Below are 13,388 nucleotides of genomic sequence, written 5' to 3'. Positions count from 1 at the left end.
TGCCTACTGGTTATCCAGGCGATCATTTGACCTACGTCTCAATGCTGTGAGGTAATGGGTTGCGGAAGCTGTATATAGCACATTTGTCTAAGCTTCGGCTAATGACTGGTCTCAGGTACAGGGAGTGCTACGGGTTTAATCTGGAGCACTGGTCTTGAGAAGCAAAGGGACCCCGCTGTTCCAAAAAGTGAAACATATGGCTTCCTTTTTGCTGATCACGACCAGTCACTTACCGCTCGCAATCGCCACAATCTGATTTGTAAAGAAAATACTGAAATGAAATGCCAGTGCAATGAAATCAGAGAGACTGTTCAACACCTTGTCAGTGGACGCCCTTGCTTGGCACGGTCAGCATATCTGAAAACGACATGATGACATGTCTCGCTGCTTCCACTGCCGTGGTTTTGAATCTGAGGATCCATGCATGGTAGGACCCTGAACATGTCATGGGCGCCATGAAAAATGACAATTTTCACATCTCTGGAAAAGGTCCATCTACAGCCTGATAAAAAATTCCTGTCACCATACCTGATCATGTCTTCTTTGATAAAGTCAAAGAAGATATGTATATCACTGATGTTTCTGTCCCTTTCGACAGTAATGTTATTGACAAGACTCGGGTAAAAATGATAAATATGCTGTCCTCGCCTCTGAAATGCCTTTCGTGCATGCCAAGGAAACGGTCATCGGACTCCTCAATGTTCGATGCTCTTGGTTTGCTGGTTGTTCGCCACGATGAGCACATCCCTCCTAACACTTTGGATAATGAAGGAAGCTGCAGTGCTGGAGGTCTTTCACATTCTTTGCAAGAACGGTTGGTTCCTGTAGGCACCGGTTCCAGGGAGGATTGGGAGCATGATCTTGTTCCAGGATCACCTGAACCCGCTTTGTGACATAGTATTTTATGTGAAACATAATATGCACAAAGAACCTTGTTAAGTACCCCCTAACATATCTCATGACTGAATGAGTCCCGATCTTAACCCTATAGAGTGAGTGAGTATTGTTTTGCGCCGCTGTTAGCAATATTTATGAATCATCACGACGAGGTCCACCAGAAATGAGCTTCACACATGGGACCCATGTGGGGAATCGAACGCGGGTCTTCAGCCTGACGAGCGAACGCTGGAACCAGGCTATCCCACCACATAACTAAGACATGAGTGGTCGTCGTATGCAACAAAGGAGTGAGTGAGTGAGTTTAATTTTACGCCGCACTCAGCAATATTCCATCTATATGGCGGCTGTCTGTAAATAATCGAGTCTGGACCAGACAGTCCACTGATGAACAGTATGAGCATCGATCTGCGCAATTGGGAACCAATGACATGTGTCAACCAACTCAGCGAGCCTGACCACCCGATCCCGTTAGTCGGCTCTTACGACAAGCATAGTCACCTGTTATGGCAAGCATGGGTTGCTGAAGGCCTATTCCACCCCGGGACCTTCACGGGTCTGCAACAAAGGAACCTCCCTGTACAGAACCTGGCCCAACTGCTTCACACGAGGAATGGTGTAGTCTGCCCTTCAGAGCATCGGGAGGCTCACAGTTTATTCGAGGAGGAGAGTGTTGGCTGTCATACAGTCATATGGAGGTTACACTCGGTATTGACTCGTGTAAGAAACGCAAAATGACATTTGAATGTTTACCTGCCAATATATTCAACATTAAGCTTTCCAGGGATATACTCGTAGAGAGAAGGTTTTGTATGGAAATCAGTGTTTCTTTGGGTTTTTTTTTAAAAAATGAGCATGGAAACATTTGGTCGTTTTGTATGAGTCTAAGTGAGTGAGTGAGTTTAGTTTTACACCGCACAGAGCAATATTCCAGCTATATAGCGGAGGTCTGTAAATAATCGAGTATGGGTACAAGGTCCTGGTTTTACTTGGAAATCCGAGAAAGATTTGCCAGAGCAACCAACACTTGACACTTGCGATCTCAGTGAGGATCCTGGGGTAATGAGAGTGAATTTAGTTTTACGCCGCACTCAGCAATATTCCAGCTATATGGCAGCGGTCTGTAAATAATCGAGTCTGCACCAGACAGTCCACTGATGAACAGCATGAGCATCGATCTGCGCAATTGGGAACCGATGACATGTGTCAACCAACTCAGCGAGCCTGACCACCTGATCCCGTTAGTCGGCTCTTACGACAAGCATAGTCGCCTTTTATGGCAAGCATGGGTTGCTGAATGCCTGTTCTACACCAGACCTTCAAGTGAGTCTAAGGATCATACGGTTCAGAAAAATCTCATGCTTTCCATCGAGAAATGTTATATAGTTAAATCTATCATTGCAAAAATAAATAGGAGGTGCTTAATTAAGGTTTTTGTGCATGTGTAAATAGCCCTAAGCTACACGCAGTGAGTACAAGCAGCATACTCAAAGCGCCTTTGGGTAGCTTGGTAGATAGGTACGGAAAGCTTTACGATGCAGATAGCTCTCCGGTCTGAGGTGTCGAAATTGCGATGAAACTTTCAGTTAAGAGGCTAAACTTGGAAGCGCTCCACTTTCACCTTGTAATTGAAGAAGTTGATATTTCAGCAAAATGATCCAATCAAGGTATCGTCTTGGAATGTCGTTTATAGAATAAACATAATGACCGTGGTACGTACATGACCAAGGACTGACCGATGGAGAGCTTTTCCTACAAGCCCGTTAGCCGTCTCTGACGGTAAGGAAGACTCGAGAAAGTGGCCTGTTTGACAAAAGTAGTTTTAAAGGTATGGTCCATTGGGGGTCTACTGTTTCAGGTATTATCAATATTCAGACGCAAACATTGTGGAAAGTTTTGAAAAAATGCCTTGTCAAATCGATTCTAGTATAAGTCAGAAGTGGAAAGCGCATCGAAAGCAAACTTTTTCTGCCATATCTATGACAGTAGTCGCGGTGTCCACAAGTGGAATGATCTGGTTGAACCGGTTTCAGTCGGTTGACGGTAGTCATTCCAGGACAGTATTGCATCCAGTCTTCTCTGGTCTATCCCGGTGTCACTTCGCGATTACAGCAGACGCAATCTCATTAAGCTTCTACGGTGTTTGCTATTGGAACACCGTCTACATATTTTCAGTGAATCAGTTGTAAATCACTATCTTCCCACATTGTTTTTGAACACTCAAGATGATACAAAGATATTCGAGTTATTCTGTGAACTTTCTCCTGGAATTACCAATTATTCTCATCTGTGTATTATGCACATCAGGCCTCACACCGTGTCAACCGAGGAATATCCCGAACCTTGGTATCAAGTTGTGCCAGCTGAAATGTAATGAAAACAATCTATGTTCGAACTTTGAATACAATATTGAAGATTTACCCTGCGGTTTGCCACGAAATGAATCAAAGAAGATTGAAAACCCCGAAAGCACCAGGTGTTTTGTAAGTACACTCAAAAGCTGCAGTTATTGTGACGCTATATATAAGTGGAAGTTTTCCATGATTTTAGAAAAGTTACCAATTTTCAGACGTTCCGACTATATTGAGTATTCTCAAACGTACATTGTGATGATGCCTGGAGGCAAAAAGACAGGCAGGTGAGCATTGCATGATAGGCAAGATCATCACTGATGTGACAAATCCGCAAATGTCATCCAGATGTAAATTGGAATGTCTTAAGACGTTTGTTAATATATTCGAGAAATGGTATGCTCGACTACGTTGATGTAAATACCAAACTTACGTTAAAGGTATTTTATCACAATATAATAATTCCATATTCCGGAAGGTGAAGTAAAATTGTGCTGATGGTATCAAGTTTCCATTATACACAAATTGAGTATGAGTAGTACTGTATCATGAGTACAACAAATGGTATTTTTCAGATTGAAATCCAATCGACAAGGAATAGTGAATGAGTGACTGACTGAGGGAATGAGTGCGTTAGTATTTCAGACATATCGTAACGAGGACAGTCTATGCATTAACCCTAAATGAATGTAAACCATAAAACCCTCTGGTCAAATGACCACTGGATTATCCAACATGTAGATCACAGTATCCAAGGACCATGGGGCTTCGATACATGCATGGACGATTACTCTTTACGCCTTCCTTTCAAGAGAGCGCGATTTTTAACAAACGCCTCTTGGTGGAACTATAATTTTACGGCACTTCAACCCTCATCCGGGACACAGCCATAATCAGTCTAGGTTAATAATTATGTAATGTGATCATGTTGTAAGCAATTACGGGCGTGCTCTTGTGAGAGAATTGAATACGTCCATTCTAAATGGACGTTGTAAATCTGATCATGGCCATGGGTGGTCATCAGCCACAGGTGGTCAAGTGTAATAGACCACGCCATTGTGTCCAACGTCCACTTCAACAGGGGTCAAAGTGTTGACATTCTATCCAGGGCAGTCATGTCATCTCCCATTCAGCTGTATATCGCGATCACGTGACCAACGCCGAGCCGACGACACGCCTGATGCAGCACGTGCAGAATGTGAGCGCTACCGTTTTGTGTTAGACATGGACATGCTCTCTATGTTTACAATTTTCTATTATCAGCCATTGTTGAGATACCTGATCTCTGGACACTGTTCCAAGATGGTATCGACAATGGTGTTAAGAAGTTTACAGATTCAGTTTGTGATGCTGCCGAGGACATGAATCGCTACGAGAGGAGTAGTAGTATAGGTGACACTATGGCGTATTTTTTGAATGGGGAATCCTATGTTAAAATTATCGGGCAAACGAGGTCCCTCAATTAGCGCGTTCTGCCGCCGGGAGCAAGCACCGCCCACTAATTAAACACATCGCCGAGTTCGACAAATGCCAGTCCCGCGAAGCTACCGAGAAAAGTAAGAATGTTTCCACGGGAGGTCCTAATCCCGAGGTGGTAAGACTTACCGGTCTAACCTGGAACCGTGGATTTACAATCAGCGCCGAGAGTTATCCTAACCTGGAGATTTTGAGACCTTTGCGGACGAGGATCGAAATAGAATTTTTTTAAATGAGCTGTGTCCAGAGGTGAGTTATACAAACGTTATTTATTTATTTATTTCTGTCATAACTCATCGTAGAATTAACGGAATGAAACCTTGTTTAGTACGTCTTAGTGAGTCAAATGTTATCGCATGTGTTGCAGGTGCATTCTTCGTTCACCGCAAGTTCGTCCAGTAATAGTACGTCTTAGTGAGTCAAATGTTATCGCATGTGTTGCAGGTGCATTCTTCGTTCACCGCAAGTTCGCCCAGTAACAGTGACGCGGCATCCAGTAGTTCATATGAATAAACTCGTATTCCAGCCAAGGTCGAGCACACCTTGGTATAGTGCGAAGTCGTCTAGTTATATGCTGGACTAGGCATCAAGTAGCCTCGACACCATGACTCCATCATCCACAGGTATTGATACTAGCTATCGTATTAGTTTAATGTTGAAAGCGAATGTAATTTAATTATTGATTGTATTGTATTTTTAGGCTTCTTTTCTTAACTTTTGTTTCTGTTCTCATTTGTTAGTTGTCACCGGATCGTCGGCACCTACAACTTCTTTCACAACGTACGCGATAAGTGATAGCGCTCTAGTTAGTAAACCTCATTCTCTCTGTTTAAACATATCTTATTCTGGAATGAAATGGATTTGGGCAGATGTTATCCTCCAACTTAGGAACGCCGTCTCCTGGAGGGTAGATATGTCATATTTACAGCATTAAAACCTTGACAAAAGTGATTAGTGGAGTAATTATCATTCCCTCTCTCTCTTTATTGCATGGTTTTAGATTCCTTCTTCATATTTCAGGTTCTTTTATTCTACCGTCTCTTCTGGGACTACCACTATTATTACTGCTACTTCTACTATGGTGACGAATTCTCACATCATTGCGACGAGTGGTGTTTTTACTACGGACGTTGATAGAGCTTCGTCGAAAACTGCTGTTGACGACAGAGAGACAGTGCGGGATTTATTCGTAGTAGTTTTCGTTATCTTGATTGTGATTTGCGTGATCTTGATATGTATGTGTGGTGTTATGTGTAGATTGAAAAGAAGGACAAATTACTTTCATATGCGAAGTGTTTTACCTTCTGCTATCGAACTGCGACGGGGCAAGAAGAAGAAAATACTTTGTACGAAGAGGTACTATCTGGATAAACTAATATCAACCGGGGTATGTCTTGATTTCTTTTCCCTTTCTTCTCGATTTGCAGATTTGGAAGGTATCTGGTACCACCTTGGCGTACTGAGCGGAGGATGGGTAACTTTTACCCTCGTGATTGGGGTTGTTTGTAGGCGACGATTGCATCGTCTCTTTGTTCAGTGTTGTCGTCGTGGTGCACGTCAGCGTTTCGTTCTGGACATGGAGTTGGTCGGAACCGATTCCAGAGTGTGCCCACTCCCCCCGATTTCGAAGACGCGTTTTGTATTGAGTCTGAACACTCTCACTGCGTATTGACTTTATTTGAACATGTGTTTGTTTCTCATTTCCTTCACCAGATGTGATTTCTTATTTGGATGACGCACTCTGCTGCTTCTTGGGAGCGGTGGTGTTTTTCTTGAGGACGTGGATCTACCACGGTTTGGATTGCATTAGAAGGGAGATTGAACTGAGACTTCACACCTCGGTAGATGTATTTCTAGCTAGACGAAGAAGACGACGACGCATCGATACCCAGGATCGTCCCGAATGACTCCGCCGTTCTACACGGCATAGAGTACCACCTGTCCGTCTTACCTACTACTAATTCCTGAGATGTGATAGTATTATTGCTTTTATTCATGTGATGTTTGGTTGTGTGTTTATTCATGTACAAATGTGCGCGCGATTGAAAACTAGACTAGTGTATGTTCATTCATATGTATACCATAAGTGTTTCTATTCATGTATGCTTGTATGTGTGCGTGATTCGTGTTATATATGTGATAATTGTGTGCGCGCGAATGTATAGTATTGTGTCTATTCATGTGATGTGTGGTTGTTTGTTCGTTCATGTATAAATGTGTGCGCGTGTAAAAAACTAGGTGATTAGTGTATAAGTCATGTATACTTGTATATAAGTGTTTATTCATGTATCGTATGTGTGCGCGAATATATGATTTCATTATTTTAAAGTGAAAAATGAAAGACAATATTATAATAATAATAAACGTAAGTTCTTACCTTCGGACATTGTTGTCGTTATTGTAGATTATATGGTTACACGTTGTTATTGTAGATTATATGGTTACACTTTGTTATTGTAGATTGTATGGTTACACGTTGTTATTGTAGATTATATGGTTACACGTTGTTATTGTAGATTATATGGTTACTCGTCCTGTATTAATACCGCTTATAGCTAAAATGGATAGAATTAAGTGAAACTCCTGGCATAACCACAAAACAGAACAAAACAACTGTGATGGCAGTAATGGGCGCAGCTTTATTACTTGATATTACAGAGGCGGAAATCGAGAGAAGCTTTAAGGTAATGGCAGTTCAGGTCTCTTATGACAGGTTTTCCTGCACATATCATTAGAGAATCAATCAGCAATGATTGTGGCACCCAAGGGGTACTGCACCAAGTGATGCCATCAATCAATTATAGGAATCAAGCAGCAATGATTGTGACAACCAAGGGGTACTGCACCTAGTGAAGCACAAATCATATAGCTATAGCAATTGTGACAACCAGGGGTACTGCACTTAGTGATGCCACAAACCAATCATGTCCTTAGCCTACTCACAGTTCATTTCACCTCTGCGGGTTTGGTCACACCTAGATGTCGCTGTAAGACGGCGTCAGGACTTGGAAAGCAGACCCACAGGGTCGAAAGCACAGCAATATTTCCACCAACACTTTACGAGCTCGCCTCGAAATCCGCCACTGAACTTGGTATATAGCAAGTTCAACCCCGCCTAACCAACACACACATTTATGGTGTTAGCTAAAGCAAATTAACCTTTACACTAATTCTGAAAATTCTGAACACCCTTGGTAATGAATGCCTCCAAACCCCCTTGGAGACTGTTTAAGAAAATGTCATTTCCAATATCAGAAAGATGAACCCCATCATCTCGAAAAAGGTTCGGATCCTCGATGGATATCTCGTCATGCTTGATGTGGCATCCGCCACCATCAGTCACACCTTTCCCACCAAACCTATTGAATCGTCTTCGTTTGCGCTCCATGGCCCTGTCATCTATAGCACCCCACCATGTTCTACGTTGCAGAATATCAGACCATACCACTAGTGTTTCACTTGGTAATAAACTTTTCAGCTTGAGCAAGTCCTGATGAATGCATTTCAAGAGTTTTTTAATTGGCATGCGGGCCAGGTCATTTGAGCCTAGATGGATCAGCAGAATATTTGGCGGTGGCTGTCTCCTCAATTGCTGTACCACTATAGGTATCAGGTTGTCCCATTGCATCCCTCTTCGACCATGCCATCTGACTGATACCCCGTGCTGTTCTAACCCCAAGTGCATACCTATTGGTCTTGTTACTGCTCTTCTATGCGCCCAGTATACAAGGGATGAACCCATCATCCATATCACTGAAAGACGTAATTGATTTTAGATGGGATAGAGAAAACAATTCAATTAGAATGGGAATAAACTTTGTACAAACATGTGAACAAAAGTCAGGGTTACCTGAATAAACATTCTGCAAAACAAAACAAACCTCCCAAAACAAACCCTTGTCATTTTACTACAAACCTTAATATTCAGTAACATTCACTGGAACGGTATTGGTTGCCCATGGTTACACTGAAAGGCGTATGTAGCGTGTGTAGGCTTGGGACTTCCATCGCCCCCATTTGCAAATGCTGTCGTGAGATACTCCTTTCAAAGCTGCATATGTTGCTGCCCCTATTCTGAAGGAATGTGATTTCATCTTTGATTCCGGCAGGTTCAAGAATTTCAATGCTTTGCTCAACACTGCTGTAAATTGGTATCTTGTAACCGGAATGCCATCCAAGTGAACAAAAAGATATGAATGAATCTTTGGCCGAAGTGCCAGGAAACGTCTCATTGCTACAACCGGGCAAATGGCTTTATCGGACTGCGATGGCAAAATGACTGTGGTTGAGTGGCCATACTGGTCAGTTTTTGAGAATCTTATGGTAAGTTGCAATTTTGAGTCAAACAGTTTGATGTCATCAAACTGTAACGCACGGTTTGACTCTGCATCAGACGCTTTTATGATTTCGCAAATCCGAAGGAATCCAAAGAATGCAGTGGTGGAAATTGTAGTGAATAACTGGGATTCATACACAGATGTACAAATGTGATGGAATGCCCTTGGTAGCCTTTTAAGAATATCAATGGTTATGGGTAGTCGAGAATCTCTTGTCTGGAAGCAACGGCGATACCCCTTAACACATTTTCTTATCAAATAGCTTTCCGTTGGGTCATCCCATCCATTAATGAGGTGGTACCTGCTTACTGCTGACAGATGCAGTGTAACAGTAGAGTGAGATATGTTCCTGAATGACAACTTTGCAATATAGCATGAAACATCATCTGTTGATGCTTGACCATAGCCACCAAGATTTTGGCTACTGCGAAACTGGTAAAATGACTTAACAGCTGCATGGTAGGCTTTTCTGGTACTTGTGGACAGTGAATTGTCTATTAGCCTTTGACATTCCACCCTCAAATCCATAAGTGACTTGGGACATGGTCTGGGAGAAGATTTGCTTCGGGAGCCAAGACCCGGAATTTGTTGATCTGTTGACGAGACAGTGAATCTGCTATATTGTTCCTTTCCCCGGGGATGTATTGCCCCTTCACAAGTAGATTAATTTGCAGACATTTTAGTACAAATTTCCGAAGATAATGCATGACATAATTACATCTGGAAGATTGTCTGTTCAAAATTGCGACAACTGCTTTGTTGTCAAAGTTAATGATAACTTTCTTCCCTTTAAGATGTTCATCCCAAATATGAACTGCAATAAAAATGGGGAAGAATTCAAGGAGGGTAATGTTACTTGTTAACTTGAGTTTGTGCCATGATTGCGGCCAACACCCATATGCCCATCTTCGGTTAAAGTACAAACCAAACCCTTTACCAATGCCCCTTGCGCTGTCTGTATACAACTGGAGCGTTGTACTACTTGTCCAAAATCTATCCAGAAAAATTGAAATGCCATTGTGATTCTGTAAGAAGGATTGCCATACTCCTAGATCCTCTTTAAGTGCTTTTGTCACTCTAATCTTGTGGTGGGGTTTTCTTACACTCCACACAGCATCAATTGTTCTGCGGAGAAAGGCACGACCAATCGGAATAGCGCGCAAGAAAAAGGTTAATAAACCGACAAGACTTTCTAACTGCTTCCTTGCAACTTTCTTTTTATCAACAATATGTTCAATCTTATATTTGGCCTCACTGATTTTGTCCTGTGGCATCTGTATTTGCTGCTTGACTGAATCCAGTTTGAATCCTAAAAATTCAATACATGTGCAAGGATGAATAGTTTTATCTTCTGCAATTGGAACACCTAAATCAGAGCAAACTTCCAGAAATGTCCTCAAAACCACTTGACATTCTCTTTTGTCATCAGCATGGCCTCCAAAGAAGAAATCATCCAAATAATGCAGGAGATCTCCGTGACGCTTGATGTTTGATAATTTCTTTTTGACCTCCCATTGTAGAAATTTTGGAAACTTCTCAAAAATTGAACAGCTGATGCTGCACCCCATTGGCAATACTTTATCCACATAGTACTTGTCTTTGAATTTTATTCCCAGTAGCTTGAAATTGTCAGGCGATAAAATGCAAATTCTGAAAGCATTTTTAATATCTGCCTTAGCCATGTAGCTCCCAGGGCCGAGTTGTTGAATCATAGAGATAGCATCTTCTATTGATGAATACTGTACAGAACAGATGTTTGGGTCAATGAAGTCATTAACTGATTCACCTTCAGGATGAGATAAATGATGAATTAGTCTGAACTCACCTACAGCTTTCTTCGGGATTATGCCAATGGGTGAAACAATCAAATTTTCTAAAGGTGGGGAGTCAAATGGCCCTGACATCCTACCCAAACTTATCTCTTTGTCCAATTTCTGTTGAATGATATTTTCAAACTTGGGATCCCTGGCTGACAATAAATTTACAGATTCCCTAGCATGCTGTGTACCTTCATATTGTAGGCTGAAACCCTTTGTGAAACCCAATGCAAGAAGTTGTGCATTCTCATGGTCAGGGTAGTGTGCCAGTTCACTACATAATTTAGCTACGTTTATTGGGGTGGGAGCTGTTGATTGGAGGTCTCTGAAATAACCTCCTGCTTTGGGTCATGTCGGTAGATGGGCAACGGGTTACCGGGTGATTTTCCCCGCAGGAATAACACACATGAGGATATTTACAATCCTTCTTTGTACAAACTTTTCCTGGTTCATTGTAATCGCAACAATAGCCAAACCTTTTCATGCCAGCTGATCTTTTAGACCCCTGGGGAAGCATGCTTCCCTTGTTGAAATTCACTTTTGCGGAATTGCAACTTACATACAATAGCCAAAGTTCTGTGTTAATAGTTCCCCAAGACATCTGTGGAAACCTACCAATTCGAAGCCGAAATTGTTTGTCATAGTTTCTCCATTCTGTACTACGAAGGGACGCCATTCGAATGGTGTGCATATACTTCAGTATTTCTTGGTGTTTGTTTGGAAATTGCTCCAAATATATACTTGAAAAAATCAAGAAAGCTGAGGTCCACTCAAAAATATTTCCGATTTCTTTTGCATGCCGAACAACCTCTATCTGACCCATACTATTCAGTTTTAACGAGCCCTGTGATTGGTCAATGTTTGAATTTCTGACCAATGATGTCAGCTCAACATATTCTCCATTACGTATCTTTTCTTTGACATTCTGAGGGACAAGCGCACCAATGTTGTCAAATGCTGACTCTACCGATAGATCATTTTTGCTTTCAAAATTAGTATTGAAATTCCTGTCAACTGTAGGGCCATCATGGGGACGGGGGTTAGCATTACTTGCATCAATGTCAATACAAATATGAGGAAAGTCACCTGTCTGGTTTCCTGCGTCGCACGTGACTGTAGATCTACCAACTGCCACCTCGCCCGGCCTGCTCGTCTCGCCTGCACTGTCGGGTCTCGATCGCTTCGCCTGCCTGGTAGAGTGTTGCGGTGGCTTCCTCTTTCGTCTCTGCTTTCCCCGTCCGGTCATGGTGCACTAAATTTTGGTCCAGCGATGACTTTAAACCTACGTTGAACTGTAGACGTCTGGTCAGTTTGCTTGCCGGCTTCAAAATGGTCGCAGCACGTTACGAGCTATCATGTGATCACTGACACTTGTCAAAGGGGGGCAACTCCTGTAAGATGTCCTAATCACGCCCATTCCTTCACTTAAATGAATTTATTAAATATAAAATTGAATAAATTATATTATCATGAAAACGACCGCTCGTTATCAGAAATGAGCGGTCCACTGTAACTTGATAACGCCCGCAAAATGCTTGACGACGGGCCATTATCAAGCCCGTTGTTAGGTGACGTTATAAGTAGCTCACCTACGGCTCGAATGAATTTGGGTTCATTATTGACCATATATCTGGCTCCCATTCGTCACATGTGCCTGTGCCATTATGCACTTTCCTGCTTGTGCCATCCATAACGATTGTGCCATAAATGACAACATACCGCAATGAAAATATCGACTTGAAGTCTAACGTTGTTGATCACTGAAAACAATGGCGGCTGGTAGTATGAGCAAAGGTCAAGGTCGAATGTCGTCACTTTCAATAGTGACGTCACCTCTGTTGTTCTATGACGTGACTATATTTGTAAAATGTGTGTCAGTGACCTCCGTCGTTTTGTTGTTGGCAGTAAATGTTTCCAAGCCGATGCCGCTGTTTTTATTATTTATTATTCTTTTATAAAAAATTCTATTCATTTTAGCTATAATAACCCTTATATTACATTAGATGTATACACGCCCTTCACCGTCTATTATATAATGTACGACTGCTTGATTCGCGAGCGATGCAGTGTTGTATTGTATGCATCCATTCTGATAGATGATTCTTTAATTTGTTCTGTTTCCACCGATATTTTCTCCAAGAATTAATATTCCTCATCTTTTTCTCTTTTACATTCATATAGGAATGCCAATTATTCATCGTGTAAGCGATATTGATATAGTTGGAATCTGTGACAGTGTTCCGGTGGGCACAGCATTCTGACAACAGTGAAGTAGCCACATAGAATGCGAGGTCACCGTTCGATTGTGGACAACAGTTAAGTTCAATTTCCTCTGCTTTACTTAAGACGTGATGCACACTGAATGATGTAGGATTCACACGTTATAGTTTGTTGATGCAATTCAGTACTTGGAACTGAAATGTAGTGGAGTTCGGTTGAGGCTGATTGTAGTATTCTAACAGTGCCATGATGACGCCTTATACGTCGCGTTCTCGATGGGCGTCGTGATG

General features: G+C 42.0%; 1 protein-coding gene across 1 annotated transcript; it reads right to left on the bottom strand.

Annotated features, from left to right (window-relative positions):
• Positions 1–7,890: 7,890 nt before the first annotated feature.
• On the bottom strand, positions 7,891–12,124 carry LOC137256455 (uncharacterized). The gene is made up of 2 exons (XM_067794297.1): positions 11,965–12,124; positions 7,891–8,477 (listed from the first exon to the last, which is right to left on the bottom strand). The coding sequence occupies exons 1-2, from the start codon at positions 12,122–12,124 to the stop codon at positions 7,891–7,893; spliced, it is 747 nt and encodes a 248-aa protein (XP_067650398.1).
• Positions 12,125–13,388: the final 1,264 nt, after the last annotated feature.

This window comes from Haliotis asinina, chromosome 11 (genome assembly GCF_037392515.1).
Source record: "Haliotis asinina isolate JCU_RB_2024 chromosome 11, JCU_Hal_asi_v2, whole genome shotgun sequence".
In the NCBI taxonomy this organism is placed as follows: Eukaryota; Metazoa; Mollusca; class Gastropoda; order Lepetellida; family Haliotidae; genus Haliotis; species Haliotis asinina.
This window is presented reverse-complemented; position numbering and strand designations above follow the sequence as displayed.

Bases quoted from the DNA above. Each gene is read 5' to 3' on its own strand.
- LOC137256455 (XM_067794297.1), bottom strand. From the start codon at position 12,124: ATGACCGGACGGGGAAAGCAGAGACGAAAGAGGAAGCCACCGCAACAC. The intron at 8,478-11,964 runs GTGACTTTCCTC...TACGTCTTTCAG, and splicing joins CGACGCAGGAAACCAGACAG to TGATATGGATGATGGGTTCA.